General features: G+C 46.0%; 1 protein-coding gene across 1 annotated transcript in view; it reads left to right on the top strand.

The window, feature by feature from the left end:
- SYT16 (synaptotagmin 16) overlaps positions 1 to 24,686 on the top strand; it is a 41,477-nt gene extending 16,791 nt beyond the window's left edge. The window contains exons 2-5 of the mRNA XM_063147668.1: positions 4,362 to 4,618; positions 17,292 to 17,735; positions 20,306 to 20,495; positions 24,106 to 24,686. Of these exons, the coding sequence (XP_063003738.1) occupies positions 4,362 to 4,618; positions 17,292 to 17,735; positions 20,306 to 20,495; positions 24,106 to 24,419 (1,205 nt within the window). The 3' untranslated portion in view covers positions 24,420 to 24,686. The remainder of the gene's footprint in view (positions 1 to 4,361; positions 4,619 to 17,291; positions 17,736 to 20,305; positions 20,496 to 24,105) is intronic.
- The last annotated feature ends 235 nt before the right edge of the window (positions 24,687 to 24,921 follow it).

The following is a 24,921-nucleotide window of genomic DNA, read 5'->3' as shown; positions in this document are numbered from 1 at the left end:
AACTCCTCTCTAGAGAACCGCTTCTATTCTGAAAGCCTGTGGCATTTTATTTATTTATCTTAATTTTAGTTTTAAAATTTAAAACCTGCCTTTCCAGCCCACTGGCTCCGATATGTTCCAAATGTGTATCAAACACGTAGTTGCTAATTTAGAGATACAGTCTGTTATGTTCGCTGATTCCTGCTCGATTTCAGTGGGGCTCAGATTCTTCAGGACTTACTGCTGCAATTCTGTGCAGTCCTGTTTGTAGGAGGAAGCCTGTGGAAGGGCCACCCTTCCAAATTGTGGCCAAGCCACATAGGATTTCTGCTACTATATTGCCTTTTTGAATACTTTGAGACTTGGGTCTCAAAAGTCCATCTCAATTATAATAACCCTTAATCATAAAACCACCGCCACTAAAATAAACCCTTTGTAGCTTAAATACTTCAGGAGCTTGGTAACTAAGGCATAGGCATGGGATTGACACTCCAAAAAACCCAGAAGATATTTTCAAGTGTCTGAATATGCTTTAATAAACCCAACACGTTTCGGAAAGAAGTTTCCTTCCACAGGGGGCCACTGGTCCATAAGAGTGTTTGGAAACTCCAGCTGGTTCAAAGAGCTGCAGCCAGATTGTTGACCGGGGCGGGTTACAGGGATCACACAACTCCCCTGTTAAAACAGCTCCACTGGCTTCCAGTCTGTTTCCAGGCACAATTCAAAGTGCTGGTTATGACCTATAAAGCCCTATATGGCTCGGGTCCAGGTAATCTGAAAGAACGTATTCTCCCTTATGAGCCTGCCCGTGCTTTGAGATCTTCTGGAGAAGCCCTTCTTTCAGTCCCACCATCTTCACAGGCGCGCTTGGTGGGAACATGGGAGAGGGCCTTCTCAGTGGCTGCTCCAGTGCTTTGGAACTCTCTTCCCGGGGAAGCTAGACTGGCTCCCTCCTTGATGGACTTTCGGAAGCAGGCAAAAAGTTCTTTGTTCCAGCAGGCCTTTGGAGAATAATCTGGTCCTCCATCTATGTTAAGGACTTGTAAAATTATCGTTTATTTTAAACGTGTATGTTTTAATATTATTATTATTTTTTGTACATTTTTCCCTAGGTTTAAAATGTATATGTTTTAAATTTTGTAAGCCACCTTGAGGCCCAATATTGGGCAAAAGGTGGGATACTAATCATCATCATCATCATCATAGAATAGTAAAGTTGGAAGGGGCATATAAGGCCATCATGAAAAATCTTACTGTTACTTCCTCTGTAGATTGAAACAGAGGAAGTATCACTAAGATTTTTCAACATATACGTGGAGAAACTCGAGTGACTGCTGAGAAAGGAAATATCTTTGTGAATCACGTCGGGCTTATTAAGGCTTTTTCAGGCACTTCAGAATATCTTCTCTCCTTTTTTTTTTAATTTACAGAATTCGTGCCTTTCCCTCTTGTTGGATTTTTATGGGATTGACACCACCACTCTCTAGAGACAAGATGAACAAAACTAAGAGGTTTATTAAGAGCCAGTGTGGCGTAGGAGAGCCAGTGTGGCGTAGTGGCTAAAGTTGTTGGACTGGGAGTCGGGAGATCCGGGTTCTAGTGCCCACTCGGCCATGGAAACCCACTGGGTGACTTTGGGCCAGTCACAGACTCTCAGCCCAACCCATCTCACAGGGTTGTTGTTGTGAGGATAACATGGAGAGGAGGAGGATTATGTACGCCGCCTTAGGCTCCTCCAGGAGGGGGAAAAAGCAGGATATAAATGTAATAAATAAATAAATAAATAAATAAATAAAGGCACTATCCTATGGCGATGCCCATAAGCCTTTGATCTCAGAGGCTTACAGGCATCCTATGCAGAGCAGGAGGAGTGGTGGGCCAATCTTTATTTCCATGCTGCTCCCGCTCTGCATTTTGGCTAGACACGCTTTTTCACGTATCTGGCTGGGGCACGTCGGAGCAGGAGGGAAAGAGGCTGGGAAGGCCTCAGGATATGTCCTTACCTCAACTTCCCTTCTCCCCAACCCTCCTTGCCCTCTGGCATGGCCCCTTTACTCCCTCTCCGAGGTTGCCGGTGTGGTTCTGTCCGAGTTGGTGGAGAGGGTGCGGAGAGAGTGGATTCCTGGATCCGTGGTTAGAGTGCCGCCTCTGATCTCAGGTCCAGTAATCCAAATTATCCTATGCCCCCCACAGACCCTGTTTAGGGGTCATAGGATTGCTCCCCAAAGGGTTTATATACGCAAGGGGACAGAGTGTTGTTCATATTTTAGGAAGGGAATGCTTAAATTGCCTACCCTTGGTTATCACGTCTAATGAGAGTGTCTTTCCTGCTAATAAGCTCTCAGTACCTTCCTTCCCAGATCCAATTTTCCTAAACTCCGTGCCTGCCAGTTCCTCATAACCAGGAATGGCTGCTTTGCAGTTGTCATCCTCAGCCTAAACCCCATCCACCCCCTGTGGCCTCTGGCTTTGGAGATGATGGTACAGCATCAGGGATCATTTGCTAAAGCTCCTGGTTGGACCTCTGACTGGATGTCCCTGGTGCTGGGCTCTGTTGCACACCGGAAGTATTACTACGACCTCTCAGCCTGGCCTCCTACTCTCCACAACTACCAGCTCCGCTATAGTCTCTTAACAGACTTCCTCCTGGCCTTTTATATATCTCCTGACCAATCATGTTCCTTATGGAACTTTCGGCTTCCAATCATCTTTGCTGACCCACCTGACCAATCATAGCAAAGGTAACTTCTCTTCCTGGACGTTTTAAACAGCCCAAGGCCACCCTTCATAAGCCACCGTAACCAAGGCAACCACAACTATTTAAAGGCTCCATACACAGTAACAAAGCTAGGCCTCTGGTCTGCTCAGATACATTATAGACCCGCAGAGGTCACACCAAAGTATGTAATCATAACAAAACATAAGCAAACAGGTGAAAATACAGTGTTTCTTCACAAAGCCCATGGAACTGCAACTGTACCTGTTCTGAGAGAACATGTATAAAATTGAATGATGTGGTTACAAACCTAGATGCACAATTACTTGCAAGTAGGTCCCATTGTACTCAGTGCATAAAAACATGCATAAAACTCAGATATAAGCCATATTGACTTCTCTGGGGTTTATAGTCTGCAAGACTGAATGCACTTGCAAAGCCTGCAAAAGTTCATAAATATCTCAACATCATCGCAGAGTTCTATATTTAGAATGATTTCAATTATTCCTTGGTGATTTCTTCTGCCTTCATACCTTGCTTCTATTTCCTCCTTTTCTCTACCAGATAAAGGGCTATTAGTGTGTGGTTTTGGTGGTAGTGTGACTCATTTAAAGTAGGGGCAGGCAGACCACAGCTTGTAGGAGCTACTTTGTTTTTGGTTAGGATGCTGAAGCCCACCAACCAGAGCCAGGTGCAAAATAGTAGCTCAGGCTGTTAGACATACGTAAAGTAGTAAGGAACCGGGTGTCTCTGAGCACATGCTCAACCCATGAATTATACAAAAACCCACTGCCAAGTGTTCTTTTTCAGCAACCTAATGAAGGAGAAAAAGGGTTTGTAAGTTGTTGCTATTGTTAGATAGTTGGGAAGTAAAACCTTTGCTGATCTACTGCAAAGATCAGCAGTTGATTCCAGTCTACCTTTTGCCCACCGCGATTCAGAGAAACAGAATGTTACGCATGTACACTTGGGTGTGTTTAAAGATCCATTCACTGGGCCTTTTCAGATGACACGCTAAGCCATGGTTAGGCTGCTAACCCTTTTGCAGCAAATGGTTAGTGAGCATGGCTATGTAGCCACCATGGTTAGGAATGGTTCACACGACACGCTAAGCCATAATGTTTAGCTCAAAGTGCTTAACCACCATGGCTTAGCATGTTATCTGAACAGGTCACACTGGGGTACATGCTACAATCTCATCTTTCACAGCGTGGGGCGGTTCAGAGCCAATCTCAGGCTACCTACAGATGCACCTATGTGATGTAGGTCATCCACCCCCAACTTGGCACTGTGGGGTGATGATGGAGGGCACCAAGTTGTAGAAGGCTGATGTAGGTGGTTTTCACACTACCTTTTTAGATGTCCACTTCAAAATAAACCTCCTTAGCTTTATAGCTAAAAATGTAATGTGTGAAGAGGCCCTCAGGATTGCTTGACCCATTTCTTGCGGTGCAGTTAGAATGGGGCATTTTTTTACTTACTGCTGTTGGTGCCTGGGAATTCACAAGTTTCTCATGCATGATGATCACTTCCAGACTCCCGACTGCAGCACATTAATACATACATATGCACACACGTTTATACAGGAGGATAAAGGAATTGCTGATATTAATCCCTTCCCCAAGATGATAATCTGTTTTTCCCCCTCCTGCTTAAAATGTGTTAGATCTGGATGGGTTCAGCCAACTGAGTTACCAAGACAACCTCTCTTATCACGAAGATGACCATCTATCCCTTGATTCGCGAACTGCCTCCGAGAGCAGGGGCTCTGGGCAACCCAAGGACCCTGAGATGGAGGTTAGTGCGACACCAAGCCTCAGCCGGCAAGAGACAGAAGGGAGCTTGGAAATGGAGACGGCTTTTAGCAACCAAGCATTTGAAGGGAATGACGCCACTGACAGCTCGTCTGCTTGGAGTCCGGAGGTAAGATAAAATAGTTGTTCTATTTAACATAATGGCGTGTTTTATGTAAGGGTGTGCTTGATTCTCTAAAGTCTCCTCTGAGATGGCTGCCTTTGTGTTTACCATGTTAAGGGTTAGGATACAGTGGTGTAGCTAGGCCTGGACCTTGGGGCTGAAGTCCAGGGCCCCTAGTCCAGCTTCCCCCCCACCCCAAATGACCAGTCAGGGAGTGGCTGGTGATGAAGGCAAGCTCCATTTTATTCCTGCAGTTGTGATGCTGCTATGATTTAAGTGAGTCTAAAATGAAAAGTTTCACATGCTCAGAGGTGGGGTGTTTTTTTTTTTTACACCTCTGAGTTTGTGAGCAGTTTTATTGTTGTTCTAAAATATCGTGAATGTAGTAGCTGTTGTAAAGCATGGAAGTGGAGTGGTGGGAGAAGGCCAAGAAGAGAAATGTGAGTTGTGTGCTTCACAACTAAAGTAATACCCATGGGCGTCTAAAGGTGCCTCCCATAAGACCATTAAGTCCAGGTCTGACATTACCCAGCTGCATCACTTTTAGGATATGCTAATTAATGGAGTTAGTTAATATAAGAGCATCATAATACTTGGACATCTGTGCTCTTGAGTGATTTCTAGTATCTTACCAGCCTTTAGGCTCTGCATGTTGCCTGAGCCCATTTTGCATGACCACTCGCAGGTGATTGTGTGCCAGAAATTTCATACTGGCAACTATGGAAAGACCATATACGAATGCTTTTGGATTATTGCTTCTGTTGTGGTGGTGGTGGTGCATTGAGTGTGCATGGCATTTTCCTGAATACAAGAGAACAGTCACTTACAGCCTCCCGGTAGCATTGCATTCACGTCCTCTGGCGAAGGGGGATGGTTCCTCTGGCTGTCATTGGCTTAGCTTCTCTGAAGTCACAGAGGGTTCTTGGGCACTTTGCAGCCAGGCACCGGTGTCCAAAGAGAAATTTAATATACCCTGAAATTGGTATTCTGTGGTTCATGAGCAACTCTTTGAATGATAGCTTGATGCAGACAAGGCTAACTGGTTTGAAGCCTTTCCATGAAGTCAGGAATGTCCTCACTGCAGACCGAAACTGGTTTTGTCCCCCTCTTCCTAGGCAAGGGGTGCAAAACCTCTTTCAGCCCAAGGGCCAAATTCCATTTTGGAGAAGCTCTGGGAGGCCACATTCCAGTGGTGGGTGGGCAAAAGCGTCAAGGCCAAAAATTACAATAAATACCAGCATATTTTAGCTCAAAAGTTCTTTTTGACCCTATTCAGATGAAACACTAAGCCATGGTGGTTAAGCATTTTGAGCTTAGTGTGTTGTGTGAACCATTTCTAACCCTGGTGGCTACATAACCACGGTTTAACCACGCTCACTAACCATTTTCTGCAAAAGGGGTAGCGGCCTGACCATGGCTTAGTGTGCTGTCTGAACGGGCCCACTGCCAGTAAGTAAACCTTAGGAAAGACATTTATTTTATTTTATTTATTTATTTTTTAAAAGGCTACCTTTCAAGGCAGGAGCCTTTCAACCTTTTAGAATGGGGTGGGGAGGAGGAAACTGCACAAAAACTTAGGGGGCTGTCTATATGCTGGGAAAGCCCCGGGGTGACTGCGGATCTGCTCTGTGTCAGTTATATGATGCAGCGACAGCTTCGTAGCCACTGGGGGGCTTTCCTATGAAGTAATCCATTGAAAAAGTCAGGGACTTACCCTGACGTTTTCAATGGGAGCGAGATCAGTACAACTCTTCCGCTATCTGATGCCATTTCGGGGACAATCCGGGGGCGGTCCCTGGTGGAAGGCGACCAGCGATTGGTTGCCTTCTACTAGGAAGAGGGCAGGGGGCGGGATGGTCAGGGGAAATAGGGTGGAACCAGGGGAAGGAAGCATAGTCTCCTAGGCACCCCTGGAGGGCCATATTGAGACCTCTGGAGGGGCGGATTTGGCATTTGGGCCCAAGGTTGTGCACCCCGGCCCTTGGGAATACTGTGAACTGTAGTTCCATGTGGCAAGCTGAACATCTTTAGCAGGGAGTTTTCAGCACTATCACCAAACTACAATCCCTTGAACTATTTAGGGGCAAACCATAACTTGTGTAAACCGTCCAGAGAGCTTCGGCTATGGGGCGGTATATAAAAGTAATAAATAAATAAATAAAATATATTGTCAAAACGGGTCAAAATATATCTTTGTAGTGCCAAGACAGTCTTTAAAATGGGCTGTAGTATTTTCCTGGCTCTTCTCCACAACAACCCTGTGAGGTGGGTCAGTATGGTTCACATTGTCCAAAGAGGGCACTGAGCGGGGAAATCAGGACTTTATCCTTGGGGTCACGTGATGAGCCTGGTGTGCTTTCAGCTGCCAATTGCAGTCTTCCTTCTTTCTTATCATCCCGTAGAATGTGGTTTCTGCCAATCTGATTCAGGCACTAATTCTAAGAGGACAATTTTTGCTGGCCAGAATTTGCATTGAATTTAGAGATAAGGGTGTCGTTGTAGTAAGTGCTACAAAGGGGAAATGAGATTTTTTTTTTTTAAGGCTCTACAAATGCTGCAGCTGCTTCTCCTCTCCCACTCCCTGGATTTTCAGTTATTATGAAATAGGCCAGTTTGCAAAAATAATGGGAAAAAATCCCCATAGAATCTTGCCAGAATCCCAAGCAAAATTATGTTGCTTGCTCTGTCAGTGATCCATCTCCCCAGTGATCCATCTCCCTACATTGGCAGTGATCATCATAGCTCAGCAGTAGAGAACGGACTTTGCATGCACCTGCTCACTCCCTGACATCTCCAGTTAAATGGATTCCAAATGTGCTGGGTTCCTTGACGATCAGGCACACGTATGAGAATTTTTACACATCTGGCAGCTCCTGGTTCATCCCAGCCTCCCTGTATGCCTCACAGCCAATTGCTTGTACCATTTCAGGCCATGAGTTCTGATGATGCTCTGAGGTGCAGCTTAGGAGGTGCAGGGTTGTTCTAGGGATCTAATCTAGAGCAGGGCTCAGGTTTCTCAGGTAACAAGGCAGAAAGAGATCAGCACCACGGAAGGTTCCGTGTGGTTGTGGGGCTGGAAGCCAAATAGCATCCAACGAAGACCAGAGTAAGTAGGACGTTAGCAGCATTTAGGCGGGTTTAACCTGACTACCTTGATGGGGACTTTGAGCCTTAGAGGGCCTGGTCTGTGGTGACGTGGGAGTGGTCGTAGGAGGCTACTTTTCACAGTCCATGTCCCCAGAATCTGAGGACATGAATGAAGCCTCCTCTGGTTGTACTGGAACAGCCTTCCTCAACCTGGGGCACTCCAGATGTGTTGGACTGCATCTCCCAGAATGCCCCAGCCAGCAGAGCTGGCTGGGGCATTCTGGGAGTTGTAGTCCAACACATCTGGAGCGCCCCAGGTTGAGGAAGGCTGTACTGGAGCCTCCTCCCAGGGTTCCTCTGGAGAACTGGGTCTTGGGGAGATAGAAGTCTCGTGATGCCTTTCTGTGGCTGAGTCTTCTCTTACTGACTCTAGAGCCTCTTCTGAGGACAAGGGGTTTCAGTTGTCTGAAGATGATGGTTTAGGGTGCTACTCCGTGACGCTGTTCCACCTCCAACACGGTTTCTCGGATACCTCCGCTTCTGGCCACAGATACCTAGTCCCTCTGGCATTTCCTCTGGCGCTTGATAGGGCAGCGCCCCACCCTGGCCCAAGGCTCTGCCCCCTCTGAGTGCCACTCCCATAACCAGACGGTTGATGGACGTGCCTCCTATACCTCCATGCCACCAGCAGCATCTCGTCTTCCTTTCCCTTCTGAGCTGTTGCATGCCTGATCCCCCCCTTCCCCCTTGTCTTGGGCACTGCCTGTATAAAAGCTGCCTCTGTTTTGCAGGAGAGTGCCTGCCTCCTTCAGAGGGAACCATCTGGGCTCTTGTATTGAGAGCTGTAGCGCTATTCAAGGAGACTTCCTGCCTTTAGAAAGCTGTCTTGTATCCCTCACATTTCATTCCCGGGCATCTTTTTGGCTGCTCCATTCCTCTGTCCTCTGATTACTTTCATAGCTTGCTTGCAGAATTAGGATTGCAACTCATTTCTCTTCTCCACCAACCCACCCTATTAAAATACCTACCCTTCTATTATGAATCATAGGCTGTTGGATTTTTTTAAAAAAAACCCACACATCTGCCATGCTCTGAAATTTTAAAAATAAGGCATTCTGTGTGTATTTATTTATTTATTTATTTATTTATTTATTTATTTATTTATTTATTTATTTATTTATTTATTTATTTATTACATTTCTATACCACCCAATAGCCGAAGCTCTCTGGGCGTGTTCACAAAAATTAAAATCATAGTAAGACAACCAACAGGTTAAAAGCACAAATACACAATACAATATAAAAAAGCACAACCAGAATAAAAACCACGCAGCAAAATTGATATAAGATTAAAATACAGAGTTAAAACAGTAAAATTCAAATTTAAGTTAAAATTAAGTGTTTAAATACTGGGAGAATAAAAAGGTCTTCAGCTGGTGACGAAAGGTCTTCAACTGGCATCAATGTATACCTGTTTAATGCCTCAGCACAGTTTAATGCCTCAGTGCAGTGAGTGTCTCTGTGTCTGTGTTTTGAAGACATGACCCATAGGTTTACAGTGGTGGCCAAAATTGTGGACCCTTTTTGGAATTTTCATGTTTTGCAGCTTTGCATGCTTATAGAAAATGTTCTGTTTCACGAAATGCAAACGTTTATATATCAATTGAAAGAGAATTTAATACTGAATTCAATACAAAAAAAAAAAACAGAATGCGAATATCTGCAGTACAAAAAAAGTTATGCTTACTTTAGTCTTAAAAACAAACACAGGTGTGATTGAGTGAAGAAGCGGATTAGAATTGCAAACCCTACTGGCCAATCACAGTCCTTGTTCTGGGGACCAATCACATGGCAGTAGCTGCGACACATCATGTTCCAAGTTGGGGAAAGTCAGTTTTGCTGTTTGTTCTGTAACTGAAGCGCAATTGGAGATTGTGTGACTATTTGAAGTATTTCTCAAAAGTGTACGTCCGTACATCATAAATAGAGCAATGGCACTGAAGAAAAGAGTTGATTGGACACCCAGGAAAAGAAACAGGATTGTTGTATTACGTGAATCAGGTCTTTCAACTGATATATAAACACTTGAATTTCATGAAACAGAACATTTTCTATAAGCATGCAATGTTGCAAAACATGACCATTTCAAAAAGTGTCCACAATTTTGGCCACCGCTGTAAGTGCCACTTATAATCCTGGTTTGCAAACCAGGATCAAACTGTGGTTTGTAATCCTGGTTTGTAAACAGCGCTTAAGCCAGTCTCCTGGTTTGGAGGTCTGGTTGATTTAACCAGCCAGGAATTCCTCCTCTGAAGCCAGGTACGCAAGAGGGAAGAGGAGGAAGGAGCACTTGACCTTGTCTCTTTTTCCCCACACCAACAAACCGCATCGGAGCGGCAGCGTTATGTCAGAACCGGGCAGTACGAAAGCAGCCAAGTTGCTGCACAACGCTGCATTCTCCTGGATTTCGATCTGTGTTCTCTGAGTAGCTTCTGTCCGGCTGCATTGTGTGGCTGAAATAAAAGGCTGAATTTGCTATTCTGACATTCTAAAAATACTCTGATATCTCTGAACTCCATTCAAACACCCACCTATTCGGAAATAAAAACTTCACTTTGGCAGTGCAGCCGCAAATACCATTTCAGGGCCATTCCCGTAATTGCCTGCTTTGTTAGATTGATATTGTCTCCACCCTCCACTTTCTCTCCTTGCCTCTCTGTGTACTTGTATTTTTCTTTCATCTTAGCACACACATATAAATTCAGTTCTGGTCTTGGGAGTGCGTTGTTCTGAAGGCCACATTCAGCTAAAGCTAACTTTTATCACATCTTTCTCCCTGGCCTCAAACAAAGAACATTGCTTTTGGAAGAGAAATATTCAGCATGCACAGCCTGGGTAAATAATACGTTCCGCCAATATTTCTAGTGGGGCGAGATGGGGGAAACCCTTTAATATAGAATGGGATTGTGTCAAATGCTTTGGGGCTCAAACCGGGAATGGGGTTCTCTCTGTTCCCTGCACCACTGGGACCTCTGACTGGAGGAGGGAATCCCTCACAGCCCAAAACCAAAATAATTGCACCAAGGAGTTTCAAAGTGAAACTATAGTGATGCCTCCAATTCTGAAATTTACACAATAATCAGTTCTCCCTCCATGTCCACGTCAATGTCCACGTCCTGCGACAATGGACTGGATGAGGGCTAATAAACTGAAACTCAATCCAGACAAGACTGAGATGCTGTTAGTAGGTGACTCCGCTGACAGGATGGGGTGTGTGTTCTACTGGTTCTGGATGGGATTGCACTCACCCTGAAGGAGCAGGTTCGTAGCTACGTAGGGCTGCCTTTGAAGATGGTTTGGAAGCTGCAGCTCGTGCAAAATGCAGCGGCCAGATTGATTTTGGGAACCAGAAGGTTCGACCATATAACACCTGCTCTGGTCCGCTTGCACTGGCTGCCTGTATGTTTCCGAGCCCAATTCAAGGTGCTGGTTTTGACCTATAAAGCCTTACACGGCTTGGGACCACAATACCTGACAGAACGCCTCTCCTGACGTGAATATACCCGGTCACTACGTTCAACATCTGAGGTCCTCCTCCGGGTGCCTACTCCGAGAGAGGCTGGGAGTGTGGCAACGAGGGACAGGGCCTTTTCGGTGGTGGCCCCCAGACTGTGGAATGATCTCCCTGAGGAGGCTCGCCTGGCGCCAACGCTGCTATCTTTCCAGCGCAGGTTAAGACTTTCCTCTTTGCCCAGGCATATGGCGGCACATCTTAATCACCCACATGTTTAGTTTTTTTAACGGTTTTTAATGCTTTATGTGTGTATGTTCTGTGTTTTAGAATTTTAAATTTTGTATACTCGTTTTTATCTTAATTTTAGAATTTTTGTAAACCGCCCAGAGAGCCCTGGCTATGGGCGCGGTATATAAATGCAATAAATAAATAAATAATAAATAAATAAGATGGGACATAATAGGTATCAGGCTATAGAGCCCCTCCTATACTTTGCATTAATTAATTAATGCAGTTCTTGGCCACTTGTGAAGACTACAGTCTTCACAAGATTCTTTCCCTGTTTCCCCCGGTATGCTTTTGCCCTACATATAATGGTATTCAAATGGAAACTGGAAGCGAGGTCTCTGTGTGGCTCAGGGCCACCTTGCTGACAGTGTCTTGTTCTGGGGAAGGAATCCTCAGGGTGAAGCATTGAGGGGGGAGGGGGCAACAGGGATGGGAGGGAGGAGGGGGCAGCAGAGGGGCGGGCGAGAGAGAGGGCAGTGATGCATGGTTTTGTGCCAGACCTGTAGCATCCAGTTACCCTCATTGTATGTACACAGAGGGCACAACTGTAATGTGAATGGCCTCTGTTAATAACCGGGTTGTCAATGTCTGTACTTTCTGCATTTCACTTCCCTCTGATCTCACCCCCCCCCCCCATGTGTGTGTGTTCAGGATAACATGACCTACATCTTATGAGACAGACACCAGTCTACGAGAGCTTAGCATTCGCCAACCTGGTGTCTTCCAGATGTGTTGGACGACAACCCCCATCAGCTCCAGTCAATATGTCCAATAGTCAGGGATGATGGGAGCTGTAGTCTAACACATCTGGAGGGCACCAGGTTGTGTGAGGCCGACACAATAGGTTTGTTAGTTGTGTTGGAGCCATGAGACTTTAGTTGCTTTCAGAGGACACAACTCTTATTGTTCCTTCCCTTGGCTAGTAGGATCCACGGCTGGTTTACATACCCAGAATAGCTTTAACAATCACTGGATTGGGACATCTATATTAAAGGAGGATAGTTTTGCCGGCCCAGTGAAGTAACCATAAACCCACTGAAGTCAGTGGAACTGAAATAGCTGAGATTTGTCCAATCTGTTTTGTTCACACTGGATCAATCTTGAATTTATTGGACAGGCAGGGTGTGCGTGTGTGGGAACTGAAAGTGGAGGGTGAAGGAGATTTTTGGATGGGTGTAATTGCTTTGGGAGTCCATGAAGCCCATTTCTGCTGGGGCAATTTACAAAACAACTGTTCTAAGCAAGCATGTAAATAATAATAATAAAAGGCAACGTGCACTAACGCGATCATTCGAACCTGCGGACTCGCGCAAGTGCGGTAGGAGAAAATAATAATAGTAAAAAGAAGGAGATCGCTGTCACTGAACCGGAGGAGGTAATTCTGAAGTGTGATTTCAAGCAGTAAGAAAGGGAGAGGGGGATATCAGTGTGGTGGTGGGCTACTTGACTAACAAAGCACGAATGCTCGCACTTGTGAAGGACAGAAACAAATACATAATAAAAAAGATTTCTAACGATAGCATTTCCTAGCAGTGTGTCGGTAGAAGGCACTGACCAGGGAGGAGGGCAGCCGTAGCGAGATCGCAAAGAGGGGACGTGTTTCTGTTGCTCCGGTCGGGCAGCTCTGTGTCCCCTCTCCGTCAAGCCGCTCTGCCTGGTTCCGATGACACGACAAGCCACACTGAGAGCAAACAGCCCAACAACAAGCCATGGGTTCTCACTGTAACTTGTCAGTGGCTCACAAACCATGCTGATGCTGCGGTGCTGGGTTCACACGGCACAACAAGCCACGATGAACAGACATGATTCATAACCCATTGTGGCTTATTGTATTGTGCAAACCAGGTCAGTATAAGGCAGTTTCCTATGTCCCTAACATAGCAATTCAAATTATTTAAAACAATGTAGAAGACTGAAAAGCAGCAGTGGTGGTCAAATCCTTTCGTTCTTCTGGCCTACTCCTTGAATATCCTATTCTTTCATTGCATGCTCATGTTCAAATAGAAAGAAGCGGTAACTATAGCAACCCTTTCTAGTCTGAGATTAAAAAGCACCTTTGAACAGAAAACACCAACACACAGAGGAAGCTGAGCACTTGACTCTGTGTCTCGCTCTCTCTTTCCCTCTGCTCTGGTTGGGCTTCATCAAAATAAATATTTTGCCCAAATGCAGAAGGGTCGGCCTGTAAGACCCACTAGTAAGTATGAAGGGAAATGTTTTCCTGTGATTGGATAGAATCATAGAATCATGGAATGGCAGAGTTGGAAGGGGCCTACAAGGCCATCGAGTCCAACCCCCTGCTCAATGCAGGAATCCACCCTAAAGCATCCCTGACAGATGCTTGTCCAGCTGCCTCTTGAAGGCCTCTAGTGTGAGAGAGCCCACAACCTCCCTAGGTCATTGGTTCCATTGTCGCACTGCTCTAACAGTCAGGAAGTTTTTCCTGATGTCCAGCTGGAATCTGGCTTCCTTTAACTTGAGCCCATGATTCCGTGTCCTACACTCTGGGAGGATTGAGAAGAGATCCTGGCCCTCCTCTGTGACAACCTTTTAAGTATTTGAAGAGTGCTATCCTGTCTCCCCTCAATCTTCTCTTCTCCAGGCTAAACATGCCCAGTTCTTTCAGTCTCTCTTCATAGGGCTTTGTTTCCAGACCCCTGATCATCCTGGTTGCCCTCCTCTGAACACTTTTCACTTTTCAGCACAAAAAATTCTCACAGGCAACTCAAAGGCAAGGTCGAAAATGTGTGTTTATACCTTCACTTAGGCTGAAGTCAGAAAAGAAGGATGCTAGCTGGAAATAAACACAGCTGGCTGGGAAGCAGCAAATTTCATGTCATGGGATACTTCTGGGTTGTACAAATACCTTGCATGGAAAGTGACCCCATGTGGAAGCATCTACAGAAGGCTGAAAGATCTAGAATGGGCTCGCTGATGTTCCGGTCTCTTTTGGCAACAGTAATACCAGAGAGCCAATGTGGTGTAGTGGCAAAAGTGTTGGACTGGGAGTCAGGAGATCCGGGTTCTAGTCCCGACAGTTCATAAATGGCGGCCGTAAAGCCCCCATTTATGCAACATGGGAAATACACAATGTGTACACAGTGTGGTGTAGTTGCTAGAGTGTTGGACTGGGAGTCGGGAGATCTGGGTTCTAGTCCCTACTCGGCCATGGAAACCCACTGGGTGACTTTGAGCCAGGCACAGGCTCTCAGCCCAGCCTACCTCACAGGGTTGTCGTTGTGAGGATAAAATGGAGAAGAGGAGGAGGATTATGTACGCCGCCTTGTGTTCCTTGGAGGAAAAAAAGGTGGGATATAAATGCAACAAACGCACCAATAATACCACTCTTCCTTAATGCATAATGTGTAGATGCATGAGAATTAAAGGGCAGGGCTCAACCCCACAGACCTATTGCAACTTTAATGCTCTTGCATCTCTCACACCACAGGGTATGCCTGATGTAGGGTTTCCCCCCAGCCCCATTCCTCAGCTCCCATCACTTTCCATCCATGTTTCCCTCAAGCCCCTTCCTCCTCTACCCCTGCTTCCCTGCTTCTCAGGCCGTTGTAGGTTTTTCAACCCCCCCTAATCTCCCATTGTACTTGTGATCCTTCTTGCCTTCCCAAACCTCACACCCTCCTTGCCTTTGTTTCCCCAATGTTACGCCAACAGAAGAGAGCACATCCCTGCCCTTTGGTAGACTTTCTCCTAGGCCTTTATTATTATTATTATTATTATTATTATTATTATTATTATTTGCATTTTTATACCGCCCAACAGCCGAAGCTCCCTGGGCGGTTCACAAAAACTAAAACCATTCAAAGTATAAAACAAACCGTATAAAAACATAATACAAAATACACATTAAAAACTGATTAAAAACATACAGTATGTGATTAAAACATCTTTAAAACATTAAAACATCTTTAAAACATTCTAAAATTTCACTGGATAGGCCTGCCAGAATAGATCGGTCTTTATTGCTTTTTTAAATTCTAAAAGACCATCAAGATGATGAATTTCCTCCGGCAGGCCCTTCCACAGGCTGGGAGCAGCAGAAGAGAAGGTCCTCTGGGTAATACCTGTTAGCCTAGTTTTGGCTGGCTGAAGGAAATTCTTCCCAGAGGACCTGAGTGTGCGGGGCGGATTGTACGGGAGAAGGTGACCCCGCAGGTAGCCTGGACCCAAACTTTGGCCATAGCTAGACCTAAGGTTTATCCCTGGATCGTCCAGGGGTCAAACCTGTTCATCTAGGTGACACACAGGGGATCCAGTGCTCAGGCAGGGGTGAACCCTGGATGATCCCAGGATAAACCTTAGGTCTAGCTGTGGCCCATGTAGAGCTTTAAAGGTAATAACCAACACTTTGTACTTTGCCTGGAAACTAATCGGCAGCCAGTGAAGAGATTTTAAAACTGTTGTAATGTGGTCACCTTTAGGTGACCATATGAAAAGGAGGACAGGGCTCTTGTATCTTTGCATGGAAAGGGGAATTTCAGCAGGTGTCATTTGTATATGCATGCAACCCCTGGTGAAATTCCCTCTTCATCACCACAGTTAAAGCCGCAAGGGCCCTGCCCTCTTTTGTATCTGGTCATGCTAGTTCAGCTCCTGCAGTTTTAACTGTGGTGATGAAGAGTGAATTCCCCCAGGTGCTGCATGCATACAAATGCTGCTGCCAACAAGGCAGAAGGAGCGATTTTCACTTCACTGTCTCCTCCTTTTTATTTTTTTCTCTAGACTGAGCTCATCTAGAGAGGGTGGACTTCCGGGGCTAGAGAGGCCACTGGATACAGCAGATCCTGGCCTCTCCTCTTCTCTCCCCTTCCCATCCACTGGAATGCCCGTCAGAACAGGGAGTTGGAGATCTGACTCCGACCCATTGCAGCCAGCAGGTAGAGAACCATGCTAGCTGCCTCCCTGAGGTTGTAAAAGCAACCTTGGAGCCTTAGGGAAGGGGGCGTTCCAGTGGTCAGGGAGGTGAGGAGACTGCAGAGGTCAGGATTTGCATTATTCTGAGCCTCTGCCAGCCTCCTTCCCTCCACCTCAAAAGTGCCCTTGTTAGATGGGCTAATAAGCCCATCTAGCAACGGGGCAAATGGGACAGGGAGGCAAAGATCGCCTCCACTGCTCCTCCCACTCTACACAGGATTTATTTATTTATGTATTGCATTTTTATACCACCTGATAACTGAAACTTTCTGGACAGTTCTCTCTGGATGATTGGACGCCTCCGAGTTTGGGGGCTTCCCATCCCCAATGACATAATCAAAAGGATTGTGCCCTTTGTGTCTTTTCTAGGCTTTGGCAAATATTGCTGCAGATGTCCGGGACTTGTCTATGAAATAACATCATGCCATATTTTATAAAGAATCTGTTATTTTGACTTTGCCTTTGGCTCATTTATTATTATTATTATTATTATTTATTTATATAGCACCATCAATGTACATGGTATGTCAATTGGTATGTCAATTTTGCTGCCACGGCTATTTGACACAGCTCCATTTACCAAGATAGATTTCCATGGTAGAGGTTCTACAGCTTCCCAACATTTAGCTATTACCCTGCAGGCTGCCATCAGCATAAACACGATTCATTCCTTCAATGTCAAGTTTGCATTTCTCCCCCTTTGCTCACGGGTTATTATATTTCTTCTTCTCCTTCTCCTTCTCCTTCTTCTTCTCCTTCTCCTTCTCCTCCTCCCCCTTCTCCTCTTCCTCCGCCGCTGCCGCCGCCTCCTCCTCCTCCTCCTCCTCCTCCTCCTCCTCCTTCTTCTTCTTCTTCCAGGACCACGAAGGAGCAAGTGCCCTTCCAGCTCATCCTCATGCCATTGAGCCCATCTCCAAATGTGGAGACCTAGACGTCATCTTTGATTTCAAGTCCTCAAGCCAAAAGCTGCTGGTCACTGTTTTGGAAGCGAAGGCCATCCCTGATAAGGATCGCAGCGGGGCCAGCACCTGGCAAGTCCACACGGTCCTGATGCCCAGCAAGAAGCAGAGGGGGAAGTCGAGCGTCCAGAGAGGCCCCAACCCAGTGTTCAAGGACAAGATGACCTTCACGAAGTTGGCTCCAGAGGAGCTGAGCAGCTACGCCCTCCGTTTTCGCCTCTACTCCGTGCGCAAAATGATCAAGGAGAGGATGATGGGGGAGCGGTTGTTTTATCTCAGCAACCTCAACCAGGAGGGGGAAATGAAGGTCACGTTGGTTCTGGAGCCAAGGAGCAACTTGTGTGTAAGTGGTTTGTAGCTGGGCCAATACCAGTGAATTGCTTCTCTTCTCTGGGGTGAAAGGGAAGGGAAGCACAGATATGGCAGGGAAAACTGTGGCCGTAGCTAGACCTAAGTTTTATCCCTGGATCGTCCAGGGGTCAAACCTGTTCACCTAGGTTCCACACAGGGGATCCAGTGCTCAGGCAGGGGCGAACCCTGGATGATCCCAGGATAAACCTTAGGTCTAGCTGTGGCCTGTGACACCTAGGCTCACTCATGTCTCTGGCTCTAGAAACCAAATGAGGGATGATGCAACCATGCGTCTGTGTTGTGTGAATACAGTATTGGCATCCAGTTATTTGTATTTATTTATTTATTTGTATCCCGCTGAGGATCTCAGGGCATTCAGCTAAAATCAGAATCATGTAAAACAATAAATATACAGAGCTAAAAATGTGTTAAACCATTAACAGACTAAAATGTGTAGAAACGTTTTGAAGCAATAAGAACGATTAAAACAGTTAAAATTATGTGCAGCCTTGGAGAATGTTAGCCTTCAAAGGGTTTAATAAAAAAAGCCATGTTTAACTTGGCGCCAAAATGGAGCCAGCATCAGCGCCAGTCGGGCCTCTAAGGGGAGAGTATTCCACAATTACACTTTTTATAGACTCCCTGGGGAGTATTGTCCTTAAGGTGGGACCAGAAAGCTGGTCTAAACCAGCAAGAGCAACATCCTTTGGGTGGCTATTAAGACCTTCCAAAAATGGTGAACCTCTGATTGTACTGGTGGCACGGAGGGGTGCAGGGAGAGAAGGCGAAGGACTAAAGCCTGTCTTGGAATTGTTGTAGATCGCAAGCTGAATATGAGCCAACAGTGCGATATGGCTGCAAGAAAGGCAAATGCTATTTTGGGCTGCATTAATAGAAGTATAGCTTCCAAATCACGTGAGGTACTGGTTCCTCTCTATTCGGCCCCGGTTAGGCCTCATCTAGAGTATTACGTCCAGTTTTGGGCTCCACAATTCAAGAAGGACGCAGACAAGCTGGAGCGTGTTCAGAGGAGGGCAACCAGGATGATCAGGGGTCTGGAAACAAAGCCCTATGAAGAGAGACTGAAAGAACTGGGCATGTTTAGCCTGGAGAAGAGAAGATTGAGGGGAGACATGATAGCACTCTTCAAATACTTCAAAGGTTGTCACACAGAGGAGGGCCAGGATCTCTTCTCGATCCTCCCAGAGTGCAGGACACGGAATAACGGGCTCAAGTGACAGGAAGCCAGATTCCAGCTGGACATCAGGAAAAACTTCCTGACTGTTAGAGCAGTCCGACAATGGAACCATTTACCTAGGGAGGTTGTGGGCTCTCCCACACTAGAGTCATTCAAGAGGCAGCTGGACAACCATCTGTCAGGGATGCTGTAGGGTGGATTCCTGCACTGAGCAAGGGGGGTTGGACTCAATGGCCTTGTAGGCCCCTTCCAACTCTGCCATTCCATGATTCTATGATTCCATTCCCCTCCTCAATCATGGGTTCCCTGCTCCATACCACCCTCTCCAGAAAGCTGCTTTTCCATTGGAGAAACAGTCATTAGTGTTTTGTTCGGCGTGTACACGCGCAATGTGTATTTCTGCCGTAAATCATCGACAGCAGCGTCAAAGTGAGAGGTAGAGGTGTGATGCTGCTAAATTGGCAGTTCTGACACAATTTTTTAATGTCAGGTTTGAATGTAGAACTTGGTTGGTTTTAAGTCACTATAAACAGTCATCAGCTTATAATTTTTTATGTACGTCAGCACCCATTGATTTTCAGCACTTTCCCCCTTTACCTAGCAACCGTAATAATGTTGCACTAGGGTTGGTTTCCGCTAGCGCAACGTCATTAGCGCTAGCGCTGTGACAACATTGGATAGTTTGATCTGGTATAAAAGCGCTTCCTATGCATCCGATAAAGCAGACTCTTGCTTGTAAAGCTCAATCTGCTATGCATTTTTAAACTCTTTAAGATGCTCCAGGACGTTATTATGTAGGGTTGTATGAGAGTTTAGTTTTTTGCTTGCAAAACATGCAAGGGCACCCCGTTTGAAGAACTGAACGCGAGCTCTAGTGTGCGTCACCCCAAGTTATTTGTACATTGTCAAACACATGCTCACATTTGTCTCGTTGCCGATTCCCAGTATAATTTGTGCAAATTTCCTCCGTAGACTGAATCAGCCCCGCATTAGCCTATGGAGGAAAGTTGGGCAAATGAGGCAACTTGCGCAAATTTTGGGAATCTTGCGCAAATCTCCCATTCGGACGCAGCTTGATTTGCGTAAGTTTCTCGTTTGTCCAAAGCGAGCGGTGATCGCAAATGTGAATGGGACCCAGCAACGAAATGAGCCTTGAGACGATATTCAGAGAGTACTTGCGATATCGAACATTGCTCGTTCGCTATCCCTATTATTATGTCAGCTGCAGCAGAATAACATGGCTACTCTTCTAGAATTTGCATTTACTTTTATCTCATTCGATCTTCCAGGATGTATAAAACACCCATGTCCCCCTCCAATGACTAACTTTCTCTCTGCTCTTTTTCTCCTCCACCCGCCTGCAGAGTGGTGGCTCTCAGATCAGTCTTTCCGGCATCTCTCAGAGTGACAGCGCATCTTCCACCCAGTCCCTGTCCCACGGTGGGGTCCCAGAGCTGCTGGTCGGGTTGTCCTACAATGCTACAACAGGGCGGCTGTCGGTCGAGATGATCAAGGGCAGCCACTTTCGGAACCTTGCTATTAACAGGCCTCCTGGTACGTAAAAGCGTTGCCCTGCGATTCAGTCTGGTTCAGGCAGAGCCTCCAAGCCTCCAGCGCCTCCAAGCCAAGCTGTAGGGTTTGAACTGGGAACATGGCGGCGCTGGAGGTTGTATCGAACCACCTTGAGTATGCTACATTCAAGCCATAGCTAGACCTAAGGTTTATCCCTGGATCGTCCAGGGGTCAAACCTGTTCACCTAGGTGACACACAAGGAATCCAGTGCTCAAGCAGGGGCGAACCCTGGATGATCCCAGGATAAACCTTAGGTCTAGCTGTGGCCTCAGTCTTTCTGAATTCAAAAAAAGCTGTAAAGACTGATCTCTTCCGGCAGGCCTACCCAGTCGAACGTTAAGATGTCTGGCTGCTATTTTAAGAATGTATTAGTTTTTATATGTTTTTAATCTGTTTTATGTATTTTATAGTATTTTTGTATTCAGCCTCGATCCAGAGGGAGAGGCGGGTAAGAAATAAATGTAGTATTAGTATTATGGAAAATTATGGCACGTGTTTAACAAATCAATAATGGTGGAGACAGAGGAGGGCCAGGATCTCTTCTCGATCCTCCCAGAGTGCAGGACACGGAATAACGGGCTCAAGTTAAAGGAAGCCAGATTCCAGCTGGACATCAGGAAAAACTTCCTGACTGTTAGAGCAGCACGACAATGGAATCAGTTACCTAGGGAGGTTGTGGGCTCTCCCACACTAGAGGCCTTCAAGAGGCAGCTGGACAAGCATCTGTCAGGGATGCTTTAGGGTGGATTCCTGCATTGAGCAGGGGGTTGGACTCGATGGCCTTGTAGGCCCCTTCCAACTCTGCTATTCTATGATTCTAAACAAACAAACAAACAAACAAACAAACAAACAAACAAAAAAGACAGTAGAAGGCAAATTGAAAGAGAGGCTGCCTGCTTGTGGGGGGCACACACACCACTGTCCCCTCTGGCCCTAAACCGTTCTTTGGGTTTTTTTTTTGCTGATGTTATTGTGCCCTACCTCCAAGGAGCGTAAGGTGATGCACGTGGTTCTCTCTTACTACTTGTATCCTAACGACAACCGTGTGAGGTAGGATTAGGCTGAAAAAGAGAGCCTGGCCCAGGCTGCTCATCTTTTTGGTGAAGAGGGGAAAAGGCGTGGCTAGAGAACCCTCGTTCCTTTTTCACTATATAGCTCGACTGCAAAGAGAACTCTTCTCCGTCAACATCCTTCATCAGTGTAAGACGTGCTGCTGAATACGTTTTCCCCTATTCGGTGGTTTCTTGTGGCCACAGAGACCCTGCTGTGTGCATTCCTCCCTTGTTCATTGGTAGGTGGGCCATGTGTCCTACTTTACGGAGGACAGTCCTCTGCTTGAAAGCATCTTCTATCTGAAAGGCTCTCCAGTTCAAAGATGGCTGAACAGGGGGAGTGACTTCATGTTTCTCGCAATGCTGAACTCCGCATATGTCAGCTTGCGGAAAAAATATTGCTAAGAAGAATTTGTTTTTGTTTTATTTTGAAATGAAGTTCGCAGTACAGGCAACAAAATCAAAGAATTTGCATAACCACGCAACAAGGTCACTAATTAAGGTGGGGGAAAGGAAACTTCTGCCAAAAGAAGAGAGCGGAGGGCGGTGGCGAAAGTCCAGGCATCCCAGCTCTTTAGGGCGAATGATCTCGCACGATAATTGCAGCCTTGCGTGATCATGGTCATACCAGCGGCGTATTGGCCCCATTAAACAAACACAATAGTAAAAATATGTGAGAGAGCAGAGAAGATGAAGAGTGTCAGGGCAGATTTGGGTTAAAAGAAGGGACAACTTCCTAGAGAAACAGCGTGTGCGTGTTTAACCCTTGAATGATCAGAAATGTGTAACAGGGCAAAGTCATCACACAAGGCCTAGAAACCTAGAAGATACTGCAAACCCAATTTCCATTTGCAGCAACTAGTGTATTACATTTTTTTTTCAACCTCTGTAAAGGCATTGTGAAATCTGAACTCCTGACCGTGAACGATATAAAAGTAAACAGGCTAGTCTGGTGAACTATATCAGCCAGCTGTCTGGTCTCTTTCTATAAAGCTCTATATTATTTTCTTTACAATGGCCATGTCCCAAATTCTGATTAATCCACATTTCTGATTCATCAGCATAATCAAGAGAGGGAGGAAAATGCAGTCTTGAACTGAGCTACGGCCCCTCCCTTTTCTGGCTAGGGTTCCTAGTGCAATAGGTGGAGCATGGCAAACACAGGTGGGGCAAACACAGGTGGGGCCCTGCCCCGATGCTGATAGTGAAATGGATTTAACAACTCTTGTCAGCTGAGCTTAGGTCTCAGCCCTGCCAAGCACATTCCATTTCCACCACACATGGCGTGCGGCTGGTCTGTTTCCTCCCTGTAGTTTATGCTCTGTTTGTTTTTTGCTTGGGCATATCACATCCTGGGCGATTCGGCAGGGCAATTGTTTCATACCAACGAAGCCGTGGGCGTGCTGTTGAGCCTCAGTCGGTGGCTTCTGAGTCACCACCGATCGCATCCTACTGCAAAACTTTTCTCTCCCAGACTGCAACTTCCCCACTCACCTCGTTTACAGGGACGCACCGTCGTGTTTCTCAGGGAGAGCAAAAGTATGTACACTAACAGCTCATAGGGAAAAGGAGCCACGTGCTTTAATGAGAAGGTCGAGAGGCTGCAGCTCATTCCATCAACACAGGGTGCTCCAGCGGAAATATGTAGAGACATGGGTATATATTTCCAAAACATTAATGTTAATTCTCTTTATGTTTTCTAAATGTGTATTGTGCCGTTCTTCCAGTCAGCCGAAGGCAGTACCCGTGTCCACTTTATTCTCACAACATCCCTGTAGGGTAAGTCAGGAATAAAAATAAGCAGCTGGCCTGAGGCTCACCTTTCCCTCGTTGGTGTGCTTTTAAAAAACTCAACAAAAAGTTAAGGATATATATATACAGTGAAACCATAATATTTAATATACAAAGATAAAATAAAGATTAACAATAATATTGCATTAATATTGGACAGACCAACGTATAACTAAAGCAACGTAGAAAAAGGCCAAACGCGTTTTGACAAGAGGTCTTCGTCAGTGGCCAGTGCGGGCTGCTGTGTACTCCCTGAAGATTTATTGGGGCTAACTTTACGATTCCCACAATTATGTGGTATAGGGTGTCACTCCCCTTTGAAAATATGCCGGGCTTTAACGCCATTCTTCTAAAGACCATGTCCTAGGCAGTTTGAAAAGGCTGAGGCTTTTCAAGGGGAGTGACACCCTATACCACATAATTGTGGGAATTGTAAAGTTAGCCCCAATAAATCTTCAGGGAGTACACAGCAGCCCGCACTGGCCACTGACGAAGACCTCTTGTCGAAACGCGTTTGGCCTTTTTCTACGTTGCTTTAGTTATACATTGGTCTGTCCAATATTAGTGCAATATTATTGTTAATCTTTATTTTATCTTTGTATATTAAATATTATGGTTTCACTGTATATATATCTCCTTAACTTTTTGTTGAGTATTATATGGTTGTTAGTTAAGGATGTCACCTTTCCTTGCTCTTGGTGCTTTTGAAAAAACCAAAGAACCTTCTCTCTTCTCATTTTGCCTGCAGACACGTATGGCAAGCTCTGCCTCCTCAACTCGGTGGGCCAGGAGATGTCTCGCTGCAAGACTTCCGTCCGCCGGGGGCAGCCCAACCCCGTCTACAAAGAGACTTTCGTCTTCCAGGTGGCCTTGTTCCAGCTCTCGGACGTCACGCTGATGATCTCCGTCTACAACCGCCGCAGCATCAAGCGCAAGGAGATGATTGGCTGGCTCTCCATGGGTCAGAACAGTAGCGGAGAGGAGGAGCTCAGTCACTGGCAGGAGATGAAAGAGTTTAAGTCGCAGCAGGTGTGCCGGTGGCATAGACTCTTGGAATCCTAACGGGAGGAAGCCCTGGTCGTCCCAGTAACGTGTGTGCAGGTGATCTCTCTCTCCCAGGCCCCAAAGGTGGAAGTTGTCTGCCTAGCACTTGACTTGAGTTTATATCAGAACCGGACATCTAACACTCTTCAATAACACCATTATTGCATTTGACTTTGCACTTCTTTCCCCCGTCTCTCCTGGAAACCTCTTGAACTAACAGCCGGGCAGTTGGCAAAGAGAGAGCCGCGAGTTCTAATCTGATCAACCCATTGATCCAACACCAAATGTCAGTTCATTTCCGTGTCCTCGCTGAGAAATAGGCTTTGATTTGTCCTGGGCGGGGTCATCATGTAGCCCAATCTAATTGGCAGTGCAATGGCATCACTTGTTGCTAGTTGGAAGAAGGACTGTGGACGGCAAAGCCGTCATGGAGAAGGTACACTTCGAGGGAGCAGGGGTGTTGTCTTCAGGACGCGTTTCAATTCCTTTGCATCCACTTTTTCATGCCAAAACTGTTCGC

Source organism: Elgaria multicarinata, chromosome 2, assembly GCF_023053635.1.
Source record: "Elgaria multicarinata webbii isolate HBS135686 ecotype San Diego chromosome 2, rElgMul1.1.pri, whole genome shotgun sequence".
NCBI classification, from domain to species: domain Eukaryota; kingdom Metazoa; phylum Chordata; class Lepidosauria; order Squamata; family Anguidae; genus Elgaria; species Elgaria multicarinata.
Note: the sequence above shows the minus strand (reverse complement) of the source record. Positions and strands in the feature narration are given on the sequence as shown.